The sequence below is a fragment of the Scatophagus argus genome, chromosome 8, assembly GCF_020382885.2.
Source record: "Scatophagus argus isolate fScaArg1 chromosome 8, fScaArg1.pri, whole genome shotgun sequence".
NCBI lineage: Eukaryota > Metazoa > Chordata > Actinopteri > Scatophagidae > Scatophagus > Scatophagus argus.
Window position 1 is genome coordinate 14,709,118 of NC_058500.1, and position 22,821 is coordinate 14,731,938.

General features: G+C 42.1%; 1 protein-coding gene across 2 annotated transcripts; it reads right to left on the minus strand.

The window, feature by feature from the left end:
* Positions 1 to 14,894: 14,894 nt before the first annotated feature.
* On the minus strand, positions 14,895 to 17,128 carry her9 (hairy-related 9). Of its 2 annotated transcripts, none has more exons than XM_046397842.1 (4): positions 16,581 to 17,128; positions 16,295 to 16,390; positions 16,098 to 16,185; positions 14,895 to 15,986 (listed from the first exon to the last, which is right to left on the minus strand). In XM_046397842.1, exons 1-4 carry the CDS (start codon positions 16,686 to 16,688, stop codon positions 15,412 to 15,414), a joined length of 867 nt encoding a protein of 288 aa, XP_046253798.1. In that variant the 5' UTR covers positions 16,689 to 17,128; the 3' UTR covers positions 14,895 to 15,411. The 2 variants fall into 2 exon arrangements, with proteins under 2 accessions (XP_046253798.1, XP_046253800.1); XM_046397844.1 differs by having other exon boundaries at positions 14,895 to 15,983; positions 16,581 to 16,984.
* Positions 17,129 to 22,821: the final 5,693 nt, after the last annotated feature.

Sequence of the window (22,821 nt, forward strand, 5' to 3'; positions counted from 1 at the left end):
GTGAAACATAATATTCCTGATTATTACAATAACATCAGAAGACTGCACGTGACCCCAAATGTGAATAGGAATGGCATGACAATCTCGGACAAATCTCCAGCCATCAAGTCAAGCTAAATATTTTCTCTGCCCAATCACAAGGGCACATTGCTTCCTCTCCCGGAGACTGTGTCAACCAGAGCCTCCTTGTTTTCCACAGACCTTGTTTCCTGTGTTACAGGGCATATTTATTGGGTAAAAATGATAATAATATGCTCTAAAATGAGGAACGCAACCATGCCATGTTTACGGTATTTAAAACAGAAACAGTTTTCAGAGAACACAGGTGTAACTTGAACAGGAAATTTTTATTATTGGAAAATTGAGATCTGATCTGATCTGTGGCCCGGACAGAAACATATTCATAGAAAGTGGATTAACTGCTTATTTCACTTATTTCATCATGGATAAAACAATTTTCCTGTTGGCTCCTCTTTAACAGTTCACAAGTTTTTAAAATGTCCTTTATCTCCTTTTACCAATCTGACTTGGAGTGAGTAATGAGTAGACTATGTGCAGACAGGCTGAAGTGGTCCAATATTATAAATCAATGGCAGTTTGTAATTCTCTTCATTTAAACAAAGGGCAAACGAATAAAAACTCATTAAGATGACATGTGAATTGGCAAACAAACTGTTTAATTTGTGTCTGCTGTGTGAAGGGGCCTTTCCATCCGTGGGCCCGGGGGCAGCCCAAATTTACATCTGATTGGAGTTTAATGGCCCATGGCCGCTTTTACTGCACAGTAACTATGGCGACCAAGCTTTTCTCAAGATTTTCAACAGGCTAAAATGTCCTTTTTTGTGCATTTGAAATGTGTCATGCGAGCCAAATGGGGCTGGGGCTTGTATGTATCAATTTGTTTCTGTTGCGGGGCCCACACTAGCCCTGCAATGAATATATGGGCCGTTGAATCCCAGCACACAATGGCCACAGCTGATGCGGTTGCCACAGAGACACGCCCACACAAAGGGCCGGAATGATGACATATGGTCCAAACCTGCCCAGTCGGTGGACCCCCAATAGGCTGACTGCATTGATGAACAAAACCCCACGTTAGCCATTTATCCGTGCCTACTCATTTCATGGTAAAATAAACTTTTTATAAAGTTTCCACAGCCCATGCACAAGAAGTAAACGGCTGGTGAAAAAGCCACCATGTAAAGTGGGGGGAATTCATCATTAAGTGATTAACAAAGGCTCCTTTACCACCTGCTTCTACATTAATACGCACATTAAAGGCCTCTCTTTTTGTTTAAGGTGAAAGAGAGGAGACTGAGGAAAAAGGCATTAACTTAAAGACATAATAGAATGAAGCATATGTCAGTTCTTTCAATACCCATTGGCTCAAAACTCTTCAAATGCACATGCGTTTTTATTTCAGCTGATGCAGGATTTTTTTTGTGGTGTTTCCTTTGTCAGGAGTTTGTTTCCGCTCAAGCATGTTTTTGAGTTTATTATCTGAAGTATCTGTATTTTAAATGTCAGATACATAATTATTTCTAAAAAAAAAAAAAATGTTAACTGATTTTAACTTTTTCAACCACACTTTTTCTAATAAAAGGTTAAAAGCTAGTGAAATGTCAACCTTGGAAGGAATTGTTTATTACAGTCGTCCTCCAGATGAGAAAAAGATATACACTGAATTTTATAAACTGCATAGTTTCCATTCTTTGCATATGTTTTTTGTCTTACAAATGTGACATTTTGGTGCTTTCTTAGATAGTTAGGTGTTATTAAGGTTTATTACATACTCTGGACAGTGGTACATCTCATATGAATGAATTCTGATATCATATTACATTTTATGTGATTCCTATTATTAAGTAACATTCTATTTAGGACATGAGTGTACTTGAACTCATGTAATGGGGATACAGGGGTACACCAGACAAAAATGTGGTATGAAGAATGAAAGAAAACAAGAAATCTGAATCAATCTATCATGTAACTTACACCATTTATGTTTTGTTGCGCTGGTTTTGAGGTTTCTTGCCATCTTACTGAGTTAGTGATAACCGGCACTGTGATATGAACACAGGGCTGCCGATTGTTTGAGGGGAAAAGCCCTCAGAGAAAAGGCGTATGAGCAGAGGAGGTCTAATTCCTTAAGGAAAGTTAAGCAGTGTGTGAACACGACATTTAAGAGTTGACCTGTTTCATTACTCACCACCAAAATATGTCATGATGTCATTCCAGGCTTTGTATGGTGGGAGGGCTGTTTGGGGTCGACCATTCACTTAAGGCAGTGCAGATGCTCTCCTTTTAAACTATAGAAACATGGAGGCGATTCCTCTCATTTGGCACATTAAGATACTTACTTACTTTTTTATGAACTTTCTACTCAATTAAAACTTGACAGCCAAGTGATTGAGGGCTCATAATTTACAGTATTAGTGCTGAAATGATGATATCACACAGAACAATGTGAGGAGACCATACTAAGTTCAGGGAACATTTTATATACAGCCCACCTGTTAATTACGCTTACTGTAATTTAAAAACAAACAACAAACAAACAAAACAGTCAACACATCAGAGATAAGTTAGTGGCAGGCCAAATTCAGATGTGGTCATGGCTCTAGGGATGGCTATAACAGTCACTCAGTTGGCCCACTACATCAGGGTCACCACACTGAAGCTGACATTTGTGGTTTTGAGTTAAATATCTCAACAGTTATTGGATGGATTGCCTTGGAAACTGACGTTCCCTCAGGATAAACTGAAATGACTTTGAAACTGAAATAAATAACTGTTAATAAATAATATTTGTGCCTCTACTTAACAACAAATTGCCTCAAAGTTTAAATTTGTCCAATCCTTGTTTAGTGCGAATTTGCAAGTATCAGAATGTAAACATGCTAAAGTTTGTGAACATGGTGAACATGCTAAACATCTGCATGTTAACATTTTCATTGTGAGCGTGTTAGCACACTGATGTTAGTATTCAGCTGAAAACACCCCAGCCTCACAAAGATGCTGGAATGGCTGTAAAATCAATTTATAGATGCTCCTCATGATGAAGAAATTCAGCAAGTGAATTCCTGTGGAGGAATACACACACACACACACACACACACACATTCATACAAGACAGGTCAAGCCTTAGTGTCACTTGATGTCAGTGAAGGTGACGGGTTGTGAGTGAGACCCGGAAGGAGATCTCACTTGGTTTGATGCAGAGGTGACAGGTCCTTCTGGATATGACCTGTCTATTCCCTGATTTCACCCCAGCAATCCGCCCGGCTGTCCCCTGCATGGACGCCTCCATTGACTGCTGTCAAAGAGAGAGACCTGCAAGAGACCATTACCCTGGGAGGTCAGAGACCCCCAGGTGACCCGGTGAAGCTCCCTCGAAACACTTCAGCGAACATGCAGTGTCCAGACTAGGTCTGTTTTCAACTGACACTCAACGGTCCAATCTGGAGCTATCAAATTGAAAACACTATTTAAAAACAGTGTGAAATTTCAAATGAAATTCAGGCTGAACATCAGTCTTAATCAACAAAGCCTGGAGTGTGATGCTCCACTCTCCGGTCCTTGCTGATCCTGATTTTAGTCTTGTATGACATACAGTAACTATGGATGTGATTCTGCACAGAAATATGGGCATACTGCACTGCTCCCAACACACACACACACACACACACACACAGATATACAGATCCTCTCTGTGATCATATGAGCAGACACACAGATTCCCTCACATGTGCATGGGTGTACAGACCCCACCCTTAGACCCCACAATGCACAGCATTATGCAGAGCTCTCTTGAATTCACACAGAGATCTAAAAATACCCGCGAGGGAGGAAATCCCCACATTCCGCAGCAATGGACCTGCACTACAAAGACATCCAAACAATAAGCCTCTCCCAACTCGGAATCATCCCAGACAATATAGGAAGGCTGAGGCATCACAGAGTTGTTTTTCCCGGATAGACTGTTGTGTCTAGGAGTGGAAACCTCTGACCATTGACGCTGACTCATGGCAACTGGCCATATGGGAAAGAATGGGCTGTGCCATGGGATAAACACACACGTGGAAACGAACCTGAGTCGACAGTGTCACAGAGTTATCCAAAAGATAGTGGAGACGTGAAAATCAGACGCAGAGAGAATTCTTGCAGCTACAAAATGTCTGGAAAGATGTAAAGCAGGTGGTTGATCCATGACGCTTTATTTTGTCACATTAACCAAAAAGCGCAATCGCAAAGCACACCAAAAATCTGAACAGGAGACACACTCACTGACTAAACTATATCTTCAACAAAAATAAGATAAACAGTCATTTTCAAAATGCTCTTTGATTGACTGTCGCCTTAGTGGCTTCTTAAAGAGTTACCAAACAACAGAGCCATGTCAGCAGGTTCATTAGCCTGATTCAGCCATGCACTGTGAGTCTGTGAGGCTCAGCCGTGTGTTACTGTCAGTGGTCTCTCGCTGTGACCCACGTCATCATCGTCTGCAGCGACAACAGGATTCAGGCCAGGTTCTCAGGAAGATCCCTCAGGAAGATGCTGACAGGCTGATGGGTGCTGGCATTGTCACACCAAAAGGATGAAGGTAGTATAATAACCTTTTAATTTACGATTACCGGCTTTCTCGAGAAAATCAGGAACATATGCATAATTAAATACATGTAGTGTTTATAACTTAAGACCTATGTACTGCATACAGTTTACAGCTTATGCATGTGAGCAACAAGGTTGTTTTGATTTCTTTCCATGATTAACTAACATGTTACTGATGTTCCTCTGAAAAACAATACTGACTATCTTGCCAGAATTTTTCAAAACTTAAATATTTTATTTGTTAAGCTATAGCAAGTTGTAAACATCCCCTGCTTTTTAGTGCTGATTGTACTCCTGGATGAAACTGTGGACTGAATGAGGATCAAATGAGGTAATACCTTCCGCTTGATTGACAGCTTAACAAAGGCAATGGGGCAGAGTGATTTGTCAATGGGTAAAAATCTACACAAAGAGCTATTGATTGGCAGGAGAGAAAGGGGCAGAAGACAATGAGTGTGGCTGTGGGATCTCGGCAAAGTGATCAATACTGGAGTTCTGCATGAGGGAACCATCCCACTCTGTGTTTATACAGTCAGACACAGAGCAAAGATCAGCTATTGTACAGCCGCACTGCTGCTGTCAGTCAACGCAGACCAGCACTGCAGGGGGTGGCCGGGCATCTCTGTCTCTCTCTCTCTCTCTCTCTCTCTCTCTCTCTCTCTCTCTCTCTCCCTCTCTCTCTCTCACACACACACACACACACACACACACAGACGTTAACGCTCAGATTAGACTCAGACCGTTCCCAGACTTAGCAGTGGTTAGGGGTTGCACAGTTCTTGGAAACAGGCAGCTGCAACCCACAGGTGTCTTTTTTATCATTTACTCTGAGAAACTTTGTGGTTTGTTCAGTCACTTTAAGGATTACTCTAAAGGGTCATTTCACCCAAAATTACAATAAAGAAAAACAAAAAAGCAAATTTTTCATCACAGCTGAGAGTTTCACATTTATTTGCCTACATTTTGAGATGTATGTCTTTGAAACATTTGCCAGTAGACAGAGGGAGGAATAGAGATATAACAGAGATATAGTAGAGGTGAGTTTTCTCTGAATCAGTGTCCCTGTTACTCTGGATGAAAAGAACTGCTTCTAATTAATATCAGGGACTATTTCTTTGGTAGAGAAAACAACAACATTTGGTAGCAAGTACAGTAATACTGGACACAGAATGACCAATACGGACACTAATTACTGATACAGGGACATGTACAGTAACAGATATTTTCATTACTGCCAACTGAGTGCCAATCAGAAGCATATCTGTCTGCCATTCTAGTAATTACTTTATCCTGTGCCAGCTACAGTGAAAACACGGTGAGATGGATCCCTGAGATGTTTGTGTCAATTCTCAAAAAAAAAAAAAAAAGACTTGACATTGAAAGCATCACCTGTGCACAGTAGTTCTAATGGAACAGTTCACATTGACTGGTTGGTTGATTATCCAGTGAAACAAGGGGATATTGTTTCTGGAAAAAACATTACCCACCTCTACTGTATTTACACAGGACCTAGAAAAACAAATGGACCCCTAAACATCCTAAATAAAGCAGGAGCCAGGGAGATATGGAAAGAGAATGTCAGTGAGAGACACACAGCCAGACATTCACCATGGGAGGCAACCCTTCATGAATGGGCTGCGACTGAGAATAACATGCTGCACAGAGCCCCATGTGTGTGTTTGGCTTGTGCTAATCTTATCACGGCTCCATGTTTTCATCATGAGGCCCCTTCTTTTTAAGCTCTTGAGAGCAGAGCGAGGCTGGAGATGAGTGGTCATGTGGGACGGGTGATCCATCCTGGAGTGATGACCACCAGCAGACAGACAGACACAAGGCGGCTGCAGACTTCATCTCCTGTCAGTCTATTGTCTATTATAAATAAATAATGAAGACAAAAAGATAAGAGTGTGACACCTGTGTGACTGATGTGTGCAGAAGGGTTTGGAAGTGTTGACAGGTTCTGTGCATCAACATTTCCTGTCATGGCGGTCGTAATATTTAAAGCAACACATGATTTTTCTTTGATTTGGACATGATAGTGCATGAGTTGCATTAGCCACTCAGGCACAACAGCTGAAGTTACCTCCTGATAACATCAAACTGCTGCAAGGCAAATTAAATTAACAGGAAAAACTCCCCTGTTTATACTACAGTAAAGTAAGGAATGTAAGCATGGAAGATGTAGGTCTTTTGTGCTTGCAATAAAGTGGTCAAAATGTATTTAATGTTGCTGACAATAACTAGCAGCTGCAGCTAAAGGCCCAGACTTTAACACTTAGCAAATTGTTTCTTGCCTGCAAGTCTGGTTTATGCATCTCATGCAGATTAAGGCAATTTTACTTTCAAAACCTGAAACCCTAGCCCTGCACCTAAAGATGTAAAAGCTTCATCTAAGTAGACATTTTACTAGAGCGTTATGCCCCAAAGAGATTTTTTTTAAAAATGAAAATTATAGCCACAGTTGTGCTCTTGCTATATCTTGTTTGAATTGTGTTTGACTAATGTCTTCAGGGAGCGTGTGTGAGTGTGTGTGTGCATGTGTGTGTGTGTGTGTGTGTGTGTGTGTGTGTGTGTAAGTGTGTCTGTGCATGTGTGTGTGTGCATGTGTGTGTGTATGAGTGAGTGTGTGTGTGTGTGTGTGTGAGTGTGTGTGTGTGTGTGTGTGTGTGTGTGTGTAAGTGTGTCTGTGCATGTGTGTGTATGTGTGTGTGTGTGTGTGTGTGTGTGTGTGAGTGTGTGTACCCAGCTGCATTCTCAGCTCTCTTGGCCCATTCTCTGGGTGCGTTTGTTTGGAGTGAGCCCATCCACTTATTGACACTTGTCTCTCCTGCCTCCTGCATGACAATCCAGGCAATAAAACCACGAGTGGAGCACACACTGTTCAACAGTTACCATAAGAAAAACAAGAGCAAAGTGGATGAGTGTTTACCTTCCCATGGCATGAAAAGAGGCAGAGAGGAGAGAATAAAGAAAAGAAAAAAAAAAGAAACAAGGGCTCATCTCATAACTCCAGCTCCCTACCGCACGCAGTGCAAAGACACAATGACACACATACACACTCTCACTCACACTACACTTTCAGTGTCTGCTTGCTGTTTTTTTTTATAATCCATATGTAGGAAAACTTTGTGTTAAAGAAAGGGAAAAAACATGTTGATCTGCTGACACGGTAAGGGAAGGAAGAGCTCGACATTTTAAAAGGGTGATGGCAGCTTTTCAAATCCTGGTCACATCTGCTTTAAGGATTTGCAGCAACGTCCACAGACAGAGACACACACAAAGGATAGCCCATATGAGATGGGACCAGACACCAGGACATCCTGTTTAGGGGACAATGCCCCCCTCTCCACAGCGCTAAGGTGATAATGCTCTTGTAACAGTGCGGCTGTCACCACCTTGTTCAGCCAGGGTCCTGAGAGGACCACGGGTCTCTGCACCGTGGGATAGTTGGTCAGGAAATAAAGGTTTTCAACACCTCCCAGAGTAGAATGTCTTTCTGTCACATATTCTGCTTGGATTTCAAGCATATGTGGATTGCTTGGATTGCTAAAACATAGGAGAGTTCCTTTGAAAATGTGTTGAATGTTAACTTTGTATTTTATGAAATGGACAGAGGGAATGTGTTTGAATAGAGAGCCAAAGTGAGCTTCTAATCCAGAAGATTAGGAGATTATAGTGCAAATTATTACAAATCCAGTATCCAGTAATCCCTGTAACAAAACCTTGTAGGCAGGGAAGGTACGTTTAGCCAGTTTAGAAGATGACATTAGAAGACACTGTGGGTGGTTATCATGCACAAGGAAGAAACCAACAGCTATGATGACATGCAATGAGCACACTGGTAAATCATATGGGCTAATATGTAGCATTTCTGTATCAAAATTTCAACTGTACCTTTATTATATATTTTGTTGAGTTCTGTATTTCTCTCTGTGTTCAAACCCAGAGAAAGCACTAATTTAAACATCAATCATCATCAATCATTTGACCGCCTGTCACTATAACTTCCAGGAAAGAGTCATAGTGTGAGAAGGAAGCCTGAGAATGCAACCAGACTTGAACTGAATAAAACTTTAAAGCAATAATTCGTCCGTGAACATTTCTGCGTTGAGTCACGTCAGATAGATTTTCACTGGCAATGGTGGTTGTTTAACAATGAAGACAACAACTCCCATGATCCCACGGTACGTAGATCTTGTTTTGTAATTACTGGGAGACTACATAGTGTGTAGCTAACTAACTTAACGGGGGGTTTAGTTTTTCTGAATGATGACCAATTAATTGTGAGATCATCAGTGATAGTTAAGAAATTCTGAAACCGAGTGCTTCAGTAGAAACTCATTTATCTCAGAATATGAACAAAAGCCTATGAGCGTGTTTTCTAGAAAGACTGATCGGCATCACGCTGTGCTGAGTCACAGAAGCTGGCTTATTTTTTCTTATCAGACGCAGATGAGAAGATACAAATGAATTGCCCCGTTGAAGTTTTGTTTGCTAGCTGAGAGGATACAATTGTCAAAAATAACTTTTAGAATGATGGGGGATGTTTTTAGTCAGTCTTTTCAGTAAGACAGCAAGTAAGTAAGTTTCCCCTTGAAAGCCCTGTATGACTTGAGCATGAAGGCTTGAAAGGTGTCTCTTAAGAGTTTGTATCTCTGCAGCAGACTACGCCAGATAATGGTTCCTGAATGTTTTTTACAATGACCTGTTCGTGGCAAAAAAAATAAATCGAACAAAGTTACAAAACTGTGCTGCATAATTTTCATAAATTCCATAATCCAGAATGAACCAAAATAAATCTAAAACGCAGCATCTTCTTGTTACCAGTGCGTTTATGTTTGTTGGTCACGAACAGTGATGTTGACAACAGACCAGAGGAACAAACAGAGGATGTGTACTGTAGCCATATTTCAGAGAGCTTAGAGAACTTTTCACACCAGACCTCATGTCATAGCAGGAAACACACAGGTGTAACTGATATTATTATGGCTGCATTCCTTTTGCTTTTTCTGGTTTCAGTGTCCTGATTTTGTGTGCAATGGCTCAGTGGCACATTAAGGCAAACAGACCCTACATTAATCACTTAATTGCACATGGGCTGTTGCCTGCTTTGCCCTTTAGACAAAATGTTCAATACAAAAAAGGGATCTTTAAGTGAAATAGGTCCCACACTGCCTCCCACCCACACAATGCTAAGGAGCGCATTTAATAAACTACTTTCAGCCACCATTCACACTCACACACAGTGAGAAGGAGAGGAAATACAGTCACACACAAACAACAGACACAGACGGTGACATCTTGAAAAGACATGAGTCAGATCACTGCACTGGGCTTGATGTTCTCAAGTGTCAGACTCGGGGCAAGTCTGGGCATGTGGGGACGCACAGAGTGAGTCAGTGATCGATCCTGAGAAAGTTTGGCCATGTCAAACACTTTTTCCTGTCACGTTCATGATGTTTTTACACTTGTTGATTTGTTTGATCCAAAAATAAATATTGACTTTTTAAGTGAATATATGGATGATCATGGATAAGAGTGTGACACCTGGGGTCATGGATAATTTCTTCCACAGAAGAAGTTGGTGAATGTAAATAAATACATAATTCAGTCATCTGCAATCAAATTGTCTTTCCTGACAAAGTGTCCTCGACTTCTGAATCCATGTAGTAATATTATTTATTAATGATATCACAAAGTGGTGCACCGCGCTGCATCCCTGCTTGTGAACAACTGAGCCTTTCAAGTCTGAAGCTGTTTACCTGTGGGGTGTTCTAAACAGGTGTTTTTGAGCCGTCATGCTCAGAGTAAACTCTGTAAAATCTGTGAAATTGAGGACTTAGAACTTCACATGTGTTGTCTTCACATGTATTATCACATTCTGGTTTATTTATATTTTAAACAGTGTCCCAACATTTTTCATTTTATTCATCATTACGCTGTTCTGTTTGAGTAAAGTTGAGTCTGTTATATTTTTAGAGCCCAAAATCACAAATGATAAATTTGGGTTAGTTACTGCATTGTTTACTGTAGTTACTGTTAACTCCACTGTTCACACAAAAGTAAATGTAATGCCCTTTTAACTCAGGAGCCACAACATCATTGCATCTCTAAGCTGTTTAATTTTCACATCTCCAACATTAAGACACCATTAGTTAAGTATTTACTTCTGAGACGAGTGCTGCTAAACTCTGAACCAGAGCAAAAATAGAGCAACAGCTGCCAAAACTGCAGGGGAAATATGGGGACGACCCCTCAATACATAAATACATATATAAAATGTGTCTACATGTAGCTCCTTCAAGGCCACCTAGTAGTCTGCAGCATGACCTCTAGCCCTGTCAAGAGGACCCTTTACTTTCTCTTGTGGAATCTGCAGTGGTTGCAAAGGCTATAAGCCACAGGCCTCATGCCTTGAAACCGGAGAAGCTGCTGAAAAGCCAAACCTGGCCTCAGAAATACGTCCTGTAGACAAGCGGTGAGGATCAACGGAGCCCACGCGGCACCAGGACCCTGTGATATTTGATCAGGCTTGACGCATCCCATTGCGTCTGCCCACCCGGCCTCACCTCCTTCGTCTTGCACACACCCAACACCTCACACCAAGTCGCAGGGATAAGTGGTCCTTTGCTATAAATACCGAGACTGGATGGAAGCTTGGAGTGAGCCAAAACAGAGCAGGAGGTGTGAGGAGGAGGAGGAGGAGGAGGGCGAGTATGGCTAAAGCATTAAAAGCGAACACCTGTTAATAAGGTGTCAAAGATTCAAATTAGAGGTGATTAGAGGTGATCTTAAGCGTTTCTTCTTGCATCATTTGCCACATTGCCCTTCAGAAACAAACACCTGCACATGTTGAGTCACATACCTGAAGGAATCATTTTGTACTTTGAAGAGTTTCAACACCTTCTTTCTATCATGTCCCCACCCCTCTCAGCCTGTCTAACTGTCTCCTCATCCTTATCCGCCTGTCCTCTTCACCCTCTCTGATTCTTATGAAAACAGGTGGCAGGAGGAGTGACCAGTACACACACACACACACACACACATGATTTCTGTCCCAGCCCTGCCTTTCCCTTACCAGAACCTGTGGCCAAAGCATGCAGAACATTTCCCTCTGTCCACGTAGCTGCGGCGTCTTCAAATTGAGGAGCAAATATAGCCTGTCATCCATGTGAAAGTCAGAGCAGCAGGGCTCTCAAACAATCTCAGGGGCAACCGGGCGGCCATATTTCCTATATGTTCAGAATAGAAGACAACTGTCAGCACTGGAAGCAAAAAGGATCCTTTGTGCTTGAGCTCTGCTGTTTGAGAGATATTGATAAAATACATGTAGCAGGTGTGAGGTGTAGGTTTTATGCCTTCAACCAGTGTGAAGGAACCTACTGGTTTTACTATGTCTCATTCTGGACACTTCATGGAAGATGCTTTTCTTACACATATTTAAAAAAATGAATGAGGCACATCCAGAGAACACATTATATGTCAAATTGGCAACTACGACTTCTAAGTTTCTATTTATTTTTACTTTTATTAACTGTGTGAAATACTTGAAAGTTAAGTCGTTTTTCAATTATTAGAATAAATTGTATTGCTCTGTCAAAAAAAAAAATAAATAAACCATTTAAGGAAACAATAAAACATATAAAGACAAGTGAGACTGGCAAAACAAAACTTTTGGTTAACTCTTGCACAACTTCCTTATTTCACTTCAGTTAAACTTCACGAAAGCCTGGCATGGGAAAAGGCAAGGCATGCCCTCATCTGTCCACAGTGCTTGTCCTTATTGGCACTGAGTAAGCAGGAGAGAGAGAAAGGTAGCCTCACTGTAACGGACTGTAGCAGAACCCTGCATACCAAAAGCATTTAAGTGCTGCCTAAACAAGGCCCAATGCAACAATGGCAATTGTAAAATTTGGAGGGAGAGGTGATGTTAAAGGTTTGGCGGCAACGTTGTGCGCGCGTTCCTCCATTCAGTCGCTAATGAGAATGATAATTTGTGGCTCCTCTGACGACCCCTACCCCCTCTTCAATAGCGATATCTCCCAAGGGACGTGATGGTGGAGATCCCCGAGGGACATTCAGCCCTCTGTAGGAATCCCTTTCAACAGCAGATAACGGTTCCCGCCTGTTTCGTTTTAAAGATGACTCAAAGCCAAATTTCCTTAATACTGCTTTCTATTGTAATATCTTTGGTCCTGCACCTTTAGGCGGTGGAGCAGACCAGCATTGCAGGATTGGGGATTCACCCATCCCACATCTGGATTTAAACATCTGTGTATATGTGTGCCATTATGTGTTCGCATTTATCTTCTCCTACGCCAGTTTCTTTGAAACTTCTCTTCTTCGCATAATACTGTTGCTTGGTTACCTGATTTCTTCAGTGCAAACAGTATGATTATGGGATTTCTTTTTACTCCTTCACATTTCCCAACATGCTCATGACCGCAGAGCAGACGCAGCAACATGTTGCCATATAAAAATAGGACGGACTCAGTCAACTTCTCTTGGGATCCGAGTCCCCCCACGGTCCCTCGACCGTGTTTACACCGGACCAGACGTGCTTCTTGGCGGCCACGCGTGTGTGTGTGTGTTTGTGTGTGTTCGACTCTTCACCTCCGCAGCGCGGCTGCACGACCCGGCCTGCCAGCGGGGATTTACTGACTGGCGCTGTGCCCGACCGCAGGCAGACTAGTTCGTTCGGTTCTCACGACCTCAGCTCCACAAAGGCATCTCTGAACTATTAACTCAGACACGAAGGCAGTAGGAACAACCGCAGAACCCACTCACGCTGCCAGCTGGTGTTTCAGTATGCCTCCTCGCAGAAGGAAGCTGCTTAAGCATCAGTGGCAGCAGAGTTTCAGTATGCCTTATTGGCGGTGTCATCTACAGGGCACTGGCACACAGCAGAGTGAAAGTGAGAATGCAACTACACGACTTCACAAGACAGTCAACTGTTGAAGGAAGATGAATGATAGGAGCCATCACGTAGGCCACTTCAGAGTAAAAAAAAAAAGGAAAAAGTTCGTAACATTGGCATGTTTCTAATTCCCAAATATTGTTTCAAACTGTTTCTTTATTCATTAATTCATGTAGCAAAAGCCATCTCTCGCTTAAATGTGGGCATGCTGACACTAGTTTCTGTAAAATCACTGCTGTTCCTAGTTTAAAGAAGAGGATCTTAAGATTGAATATGACACACATGTTTAGGCAGAGATGCGCACATAGCTCAAAGTTTGCAACCTAAATATTTTGAACAGAAGAAACCACTTGTTGGTAGGCAGGGCTATAAGAAACATTTCCAAACCGACCGGCCTGTGCCAGCCATGCGCACCCACGGCGCGCCGGTGGAGTATTAAATGTTGAGGGGTTTAAACCGGCTGTAACCTAATCCAAAGAAAAGGGGCCCGCTGACTGCAAGTGGCTGACACACGGCTAGCGCCACGCCGCCTGACACAGAAACACGGCCCTCAGTTCCGGACCTCACTCACCGGAGAAAGATAAGTTTACACCCAGGGATAAACAGAGACAGGAGGAGGAGGGTCGACATGGAAAAGTGTGTGAATCCGTGAGGGTAAAAGCACTGGAGTAAGGCCATAGAGGGCCAGTTAAAATCATCTTATCGGTGAATGTTTTCCGATAGTCATTTAGGAGTTATAATCAAGTTTCAGAGTTATTAAGTGATCAAAGGATTCATCTCTCTACTCCCACTCTGGTCGGGTTTCCCCGCCGTCAAACAAAGTCTAACCAAGTTCCCTCGTTTTCTCCTTTATTGCGGTGTAGGCCCACTGGGAGTGGAATTGAACAATTGATACACAAAAGGAAGCGAGGATCCTTCCATATTCTTCTTTCACTGAGGCAATCTGTTAGTGACATTAACCCCTGAGTGCATTTCCCAGGCTCGTGAATAGGACTGAAGACTTCTTAATGCTCCCGCTGCATACAGGATGAGACCCTTTTCAAACTTTTAATTACCTTTATAGCAATAGAAAAATACACCTCTATTGTTCCCTGGGCCTTTCTCCAGCGGGCCAGATGCAAAGTGCTCCCGCCAAACTGGTAACAAGGCGGACTTTAAACTTGGTGAATGAATTGAGAAAGGAGTTCATATTGGGAGCATGATCGATCTAGTGCCGCTTCGCTTTGGCCTCAGTTACAACCGCTGTGAGTCTGTTTATAATCTGCAACTTATCTTCAGTCCATCAGTGTGACTTTTACGCATGAAATGAAACTTTTACGCACAAAACAACATGGAAATGACAGAAACTGACTTTAGACAAAACAACTCGATTTTTAAAATCTTGTTTATTTCAAACAATGGGCCATCACCCAACCTCAGTTTTTCTTTTCAACACAAAACAACAAAGAATATAAAACACCGCTTTGGTATAACAATCAATAACAACTCTGTACAAAACTAAACCTTTTCATAAAAAGTACTTCATAACAAAAATTTCCTATAAATCTTCCATCTGCATGTACAGCATTTATCACCGACCTCCAAATGTTGGAATCAGAAAATAAATTATAAAAAACATGTGCCATTTAAGACAACCAATGTTCCATAAAACGAAACAATGACAACTACTGGGAGGTATTAAGTGGTTTGAGTTACCTTCCCGGAAAAGTTCCATGTTTTAACTCCCGCGACAGTCGTGTGTGCGTGTATGTGTGTGCGTGTGTGTGTGTGTGTGTGTGTGTGTGTGTGTGTGTGTGTGTGTGTATGTGCGCGCGCGGTCAGTTAAATGTCTAAACTGGAAAAGCGAAGCAAACTAGTCTCACATAAGTCTCTTGTCCCTTGCGTTACCAAGGCCGCCACACGGCCTCATTGGCCTCCGAGCTGGCGCTGACCCCAACCGGGCTGACAGCTTGGGGTCCTCCGGAGAAGGACGTCATGCCGTGGACAGGAGATGCTGCAGTCGGTGCTGAGCTGCCATGAACCGGACTGGCGTTGAGGGCAACAGGCACTCCTGCATTTGCGTAAAGGGGGATGACTGGGGCTGTAGCAGAGGCAAAGGCCGGGTTAGGGATCAAAAAAGCGAACTGTCCATCGGTTGCGGGCACCAGCTGGAACCCACCAAACACCTTGGGGGATACGGCCTCGGCAGGGCTTAGTTTAGTAGCACTGCTGATGGGCAGAGTGGACGGGAGCTGCACATGAAGGGGCTGAGCCAGGTGCGCCTGCTGGGATGTGGCCTGCTGCGGATAGTTCATGGACATCATCTGGCCCATGCAGCTGGACAGGTGGTTGAGGAGCCTAGACCTCACCTCCGTGTTCACCCCTTCTGAGGTGGACAGGAAGCGGGTGACCTCGTTCATGCACTCGTTGAATCCGGCTCTGTACTTGCTCAGGACGGTGGCATCTGCTGAGAGCGCTGCTGGGACAAAGAAAGGCGATAGATATTAGAGACAAGTTTGTGGGTCTTGCAAAGTGCTTCCAAACGACTTAGTCATATTTTTGACCTGCTTATACGATTAAATAAACTTACCGTTCATCTGGACGCGCTGCAGGTTCCTCAAGTGCTTCACTGTCATTTCAAGGATGTCCGCTTTCTCCAACTTAGAGTGTCTGGAGCTCTGTGGGACAGGACATGAAAAGTTGAGCTTGTATCCGAGGCGCAATCAAAACAAAAGTAACTTTGAACATTAAAGAATTGCAAAAGGCACGAAAATCGTTTCAACTTACATCTTTTTTAAGTGCGTCCAGGATTAGAGTCTTCAGCTGTCCAAGGCTTTCGTTTATTCTTGCCCTCCGGCGTTTTTCCATGATAGGTTTGGATGACTGCAAAGAGCAAACAAATCTATATAAATTTCTTGTTCACTAATCACACATATAGTCACACAGTGCACGTCATGTCACATGATTATAGCAAGCTTGCTAACTGCACGAGAAACTCTGAATTTGTGCAAAACTAAAAGAGGCACATTATATATGCTTGTGCAAATATATATAGAGATATTTAAATCCTTACTTTTCTATGCTCGCTAGCATTTTTAGGTTTGTCCGGAGTGTGTGATCCGTTTGCAGGGGCACCGGCGATAGGAGATGCCGTCTGCTTTTCCATAGTGTCAGCTGGCATTGTTGATCAAACCAGACAAAAAGTGTAAAGAAGTAAATCCTCTTTGGAAGCGCGGGGGAAATAAAAAAAAAACTGCAGAGATGTTTACCAAAAAATCAGGTTTAGCCGCTGCAGAACATAAGAGAAATGGCTGGCAGTCCCACCGATCGGTTTGCGTTGTGTTATCGCTGAGCTGTCATCTGAGTGCTGGGGCGTGCGCTGCACCGTGCGGGCCGAGATACGCTTCTGCAGCCCGACACACGCCGCGGCGCTACTTATAGACGGCTCGCGTGCTCCCAGTTCGTGTGAATCCCTCTCTGCATTCTTTCCCACACTCGCCTCAGCCAATAGCAGCGAGGACTCACCCATTGGGCGCGGGGCAGACCGCTGATTGGACAACACCCCCGCGGGCCGTCAGTCACGCGCTGCTCAATCAGCCCTGCAGGGACAAACAACAAAGCGGAGAAAGCAGCAGCGGCCCGACCGGGCTGTGAAGTGATAAGGGGAGGTGGGGGGTGAATGCGCTGGATGTTTGCTTCCAACTTTGCTCTGAGCTCGTCAAAATGTTATACTGCTTGGTGTGTGCGTGTGCGTGCTGGAAGAATGTAGAGTTCGTATTGACAAAGTCGGAAACAGTTCAGCCAGTAGCCTACTTGTACGGTGTGTGGTTTGGGTGAAGAAGTGGGCTGCGGAAATCTGGCTGCCATATATGTATCTGATAAGAGAGATGATTCAGAGATTGTATTGGTGTGAAATGTGTGATGACAAGTGACAACACTCAGAATAAACAAAAAATATTTGTATATTTTTCTTTAGTTTATAGCCTGTGCCTGCGTTGACAAGGCGTTTATTAATGTATTTAAAACATAAATATTTTCTCCGCCTTGCATGAAAACAAACACGCATTTTATCTCTCTTTAAGACTTCTCTTGCGCCTCCACGAAGAAGACATCTGTAATGGCACGCGAGGCGGTTTGCAGTAGCACGCACCAAGCCAATGGCATGCGGCCACTTGATGCAAATAAAGCAGGGCACATTCTGATTGGCTCTGCGAACAGCTCTGTGTCAATCATCCCGGCGCGGGAGCCGCTCAAAGGGGAAGAAAGAGGAGGAAAAGGGGTGGGGGCACATCTGTCCGCGTGCCATTCCCTCAAAGTCTTCTCCGGTCTACGCGGAGCACGTGCCAAAACTTGCAGATTATATCCTGGAGACCGAGGAGGAACATATAAAATCAAGCTTAAGAGCCAGGAAACGTCACATTTAAATAGAATAGAACAGAACAGAATAGAGTAGACCAGAACAGAACAGAATAATAATTATGTTGCTCTTAGCCTGCATTAGAACCATATTTGGGCTGCAGAACTGCATTTGTGAGGAAGAGGCGATAATTCAGTAAGCCTGTAATTACGTAAAGGCACTGTTGTCGAAAACCTTTCAGGAAAGTCTCGATCTCTTGAAACCACGCAAACTCTAAGATACTTCCCGTGACGTCTGGCTCTCTTCGCGTCCTTCCCACCAGATTTGTGTGCACCTGTATGAAACAAGGTGTGGTGATATTCAAAGGAGGCGAGCGCCATCTAGCGACCTTATTTTCAAAGTTAACCCCCCTGACGATGATGGCCATAAAGGCTTTAAACGATGTAAATCAGCACATTAACTCAATTGTCAAAGCTTTAATAAAGTCGTTTAAAGGAAGCCAAAGTTCCTAATACAACATAAACATAAATTGTGATGGTCTTTATGATTTGTTTACCTAGAGTTTAATGATTCTCTTGTTTGTGTTGTATATTATTTCCTTACTTACATCACTTAATGTCCTCACAGATTCTAGGAATTTTTAGTTGTCTGCTGTGGCATATAAACAAGGCAAAAGAAGAGGAGATGAAGAAAGGACTGGGAAAGTTTTGTGCTCATTTTATTGAGATGACCACAAGGTGGCACATATGCATCCAAATTAATGTAGAAAACTAGTAATAGGCAATAAAACAAAGCATAAAGCAAGCTATTTTTTAATCATAGCCTGTAAGCTTGTTTTTTTCTGACTAATTTATTAAGTCAGTCACAAAGAAAAGAAAAGACAATTTAACAGAAGGTGATCAGATTAAAATGACATGTGGACATCGTACACAAGTGACCAAAAGGAAAGAGTTGTACAGTCTATCATTTATATTACAAAAATACAGAGGTGTTGGTGATTTTCAGTGTCTCAAAACGAGAAAACATTTTGCACACAACATATGTTTAGTCATTTATTTATTGCATATGTATGTGTATAAGAATGCACACACAACACACACACACAACAAACACACACATATTCTGCACATATGCAGTAGGCTCTGCTTATGCCTGTACAATTGATATGAATGTACACACATACCTTATAAAACTGTATTACAAACTAACATGCATGTAAAGACTGTTGCATGTAATCGTAATGTAAATCATTTAGAATTTGTCTGTGCTTTTCAGTCAGTATTGTTTGGAATGCAGCAGTCAGTGAATTGGTCATGTTTGCATTACATGCCATGTGACAAAAATAAAATCACATACGTACACAAAAGTTTACTGCGAAATATTATCTTCACTTAAGCCTGGATTTATGTTTCTACAAGTTGACTTTTGTGAAGTAATAAAACCAGGATGTGAAGTCTTTGTGATTTGTAGTTAGTAGTTCAACATGCAAACACTGTAAAAAAAATAAAAGTAACATTTGAAGTTGCTGGTACAAGCAGCGGTCATATAAGCACAGATAATGTAACAGTTGCCGGTCACCCTTCAAAAATCTGCAACCGTGGAGCAAATGAAAACTTTACGTGAGTGAACAGCAGATTTCCATGTTAAATCAGTGAGTGCTCTGTGACAATAGGAGAATTACAAAGTCTAAGGAGGCACAGATCTCATAGTAATCTTAAAACTGATGACAAAGTCTGTGATCCCCTTTTGGTCACCAGTCTATTGAAACAGGCCAAATGTAATAAAATTTTGCTAAGCCCCGCTTCAGTCCAGTCTCTGGTAGAGTATCAGTCATTGTTCAGTGTCTCATGTCCCCCCATGGGTGAGCTGTGCTGAGGCATGCTGGACACTTGTTTACCCAGGATCCTAAGTCTTAAGAGCCAGCTGTGTGTGCTTGGGCTCACATCGCCTTTATTTGCTTTCAGATCGACCCAAATGATGCAGATCTAATTCTACAGAGCTCCACACAGATTACACAACTGCTCCCCGCAGCAGTGGAGTTAATGGGATTTTGCTTTAATAATTCTGTATAGGTGGAGCAGCACCAGTTGAACCTGATCTGAAAGTTAGGCCAAGTCTGACAACTCTTGGTATTTCAAACTCTATCCATCAATAATTCCCCCCAGTCTTCATTCTTGCATTTCAAAGATCTCGGGCTCAGACAACAAAGAGAACAGGAATTCCCCTTCAACTGAAAGAAACTTTTTGAGCGACTCTGCCATTAGAGCATCATTAAAGCTGATGCCGACATTGCTGACCCGAGGAATGTAGAGAACAGGAATCGCTGCTGTTTTTAAGAAACGATTGACATTCGCCGGACAAGAGCTAAAAGTACTTACTTTTTGACTTAGCTTTATGAGGCAGGGGTTTGCAGGAGGAGATGTCGGGGGAGATGAAAGAGCCCGAAAGGAGGGAGAAGCTGTGTTTGCAGATTTAGCAGAGTTCACTAGTCTGTTGTCCAGATCTGGGGAATGCTCAGCAACTCCTTTTGACTGCTGCCTGCTTAATTTGTTGTTGTACAATGAGCCTGTGCACTTCTTGAAATCCATGTGCAGAATGCAGAAGGAGAGTCAATTATATCTGTATTAGCTGGTGCTGGCCAGACAATCCCTTTATACACACTCCCCAATCAAGTGCTAGTAGATGTGTTTACCACGATGAATCCCCCAACTCTGAGCAGTCGCAACGCCTGCTTGGGTGGCTTTTGTTTTGTTTCAAATATTGTGGCCATTTTAGAGGCAAAGCAGAAAAGTAACAAAACAGGGTGCTGCTGAAAGACCTCACTTTTTCAAAAGAAAACAAAAAGCTGTAAAATTTGGGTGTCCAAAAGATTTTCAATTTGATCTTCTTTTACTAGCACATGTATTGTAACTGTGTACTGTTTTTAAATAGACATTTGATATATTTGTACTTAGTACTTTGTTCTTCTTCCCCACTCCACTGAACCATTTCACTACTCGTATTTGACAGCTACTTGGTAACTTTACAGATAAAGACAGTAGATACAAAATAATTCAATTAGCTCTACCTCCACCACGACAGTAAAATGCTACTTACATATGAATGACTCATTAATAATAGTCACCTCTGTAGCCATGGATTTTTAAAATATTGAGGTCACCAGATCCCTATCTGTTTGTAATTATTAAGATTTTTAATTTTTTGATCCAATTCATTAATCTATCATGTTTGAATCATTATACTTTTGTTTCCCAACGCTAAGGTCAAAATGCAATTATGAAGCTCAAAATTCTTGACTTTATTTACTTATTTACATGTTGGCTTAAAACTATTCACATTCAAATACAATGAGTTTAAAAACACTGTATAACTTAAAGTAAAATCAGTGTATAAAATAACCATGACATGGATGTTTTTTAATTGTAGGATACAAACTAAAAATAATATACAGGGGACAACTCTCAGTGTCCTCAATGGCAGCTTCAGCCATGATAATAGTATTAACACTCACGAGTGCTTCATTGAATACTTTTACTTTCAATGAGTACACTAAGCTAATAATGCGGCAGTGTTTTTACGGTGTGGTATTACAACCTTCAGTCGAGGATCTGAATACAAACCCCAGAGACATGATGACGACTGCAACACAACCATCTGATGTGCTGTTTCCAAATCAAAGATGACAGCAGGACTTCAAAGGTGCTGTTAGTACCAGCCAGCACTATGAGGTTTCTGAAACAAGTAAAGCCACAATCCCAACAGCAGCAGATCTAAGCCTCAGAGTGAAAGGACACCTGTGGCTGCTGCATTCATCTCCTGCTTGAAGTAGAGGGATTTGCAGAGTACCAAAAACACAGGGTTGATGAATCATTATGGAATCTAATTAAACTAAATGTAGAAGAATTTGGGTTAATAAATATTTGTGTAAAATGTGTGTTCTTTCCCTCACAGACATTGGCAAAAGATCTGAGGGGATTTTTCCCCTGCCAGGCCAGGACGAGATATTTCATGTGCATTGTTGCTAGGGATTTCTCAATTTTTGCAGTGGCCAGATGTATTAAAATTTTTTACACCCATCAATTGTGCTGGCATTAAAGCAGCTATTTTCCTGTTCAACTATTCTGTGTTTGATGTATTACCAAGACTGCGGGGGAGCTTTATAAGAGGTCAGAATTTGAATAAATTAATATGAATTTGGAAATATTTCTCATGGCATTACAGGGCTGGGTGCATTCAGTCACGGGCTTCAAAGCTGCATGTTTGCACCACAAACGTGAGGGAAAGTGGTGTTTTTCATGGATTTCACTTTATTCTTCCTTAATCTCATTACTCCCTTGGCTGTTTTCATACCTGAAGTAAAAAACCCTGAGATCAATTATATTTGCCTCACTTTTCAAGCGGCTTGTTGTCATTTTGCCATCTGCAGACCAGCATGTCCAGTACAATGTGGTGTATTCACCGAGCCTCTTTGGCTTTCTGAACAGAGAGAGACCCTTTTCTCTTGCTTCTCGCCCCAATTCAGGGCTTTCTTCTCCCTTTTAAGTGGGCTGTTGATGAGGTTAGTCTAATCAGATTAAGTCAACTCACATTGGTCTCTGCAGTTTGTTTTCCTTCCAAAGGCGTCCTGACATCTCCTATACTTTTTCTTTATCCTCTCCTTTGCACTTTTCATCCAGGCTTCCACCCAAAAAAACCCTTTCAGCAGAGGTCCCAATGGACTCCTTTATACACCACAGTTCCCCAATGATATAGGTTATTTAGAATGGGTCACTAGACTGCTATACACGGGAAAGGCCTTTAAAGTTGTGCGGTGACGCATTTGGACATTTCCACTGGTGTCTGTGTGAATGCCAGAGATTAGGTAAACACAATGCTCTAAATCAAATTTTGGAAATTGCTGGAACCTCTAATTTGATCCCTAAATAAATGTTTCAGGGATGTTTTGTAAACTACAAGC

What these genes read in the sequence shown, in the direction of transcription:
- her9 (XM_046397842.1), bottom strand. Translation starts at nt 16,688, where the DNA reads ATGCCAGCTGACACTATGGAAAAGCAGACGGCATCTCCTATCGCCGGT. An exon ending in TGGACGCACTTAAAAAAGAT is followed by an intron (nt 16,186 to 16,294) that starts GTAAGTTGAAAC and finishes CCTGTCCCACAG; the next exon opens with AGCTCCAGACACTCTAAGTT. An exon ending in GCAGCGCGTCCAGATGAACG is followed by an intron (nt 15,987 to 16,097) that starts GTAAGTTTATTT and finishes TCTTTGTCCCAG; the next exon opens with CAGCGCTCTCAGCAGATGCC.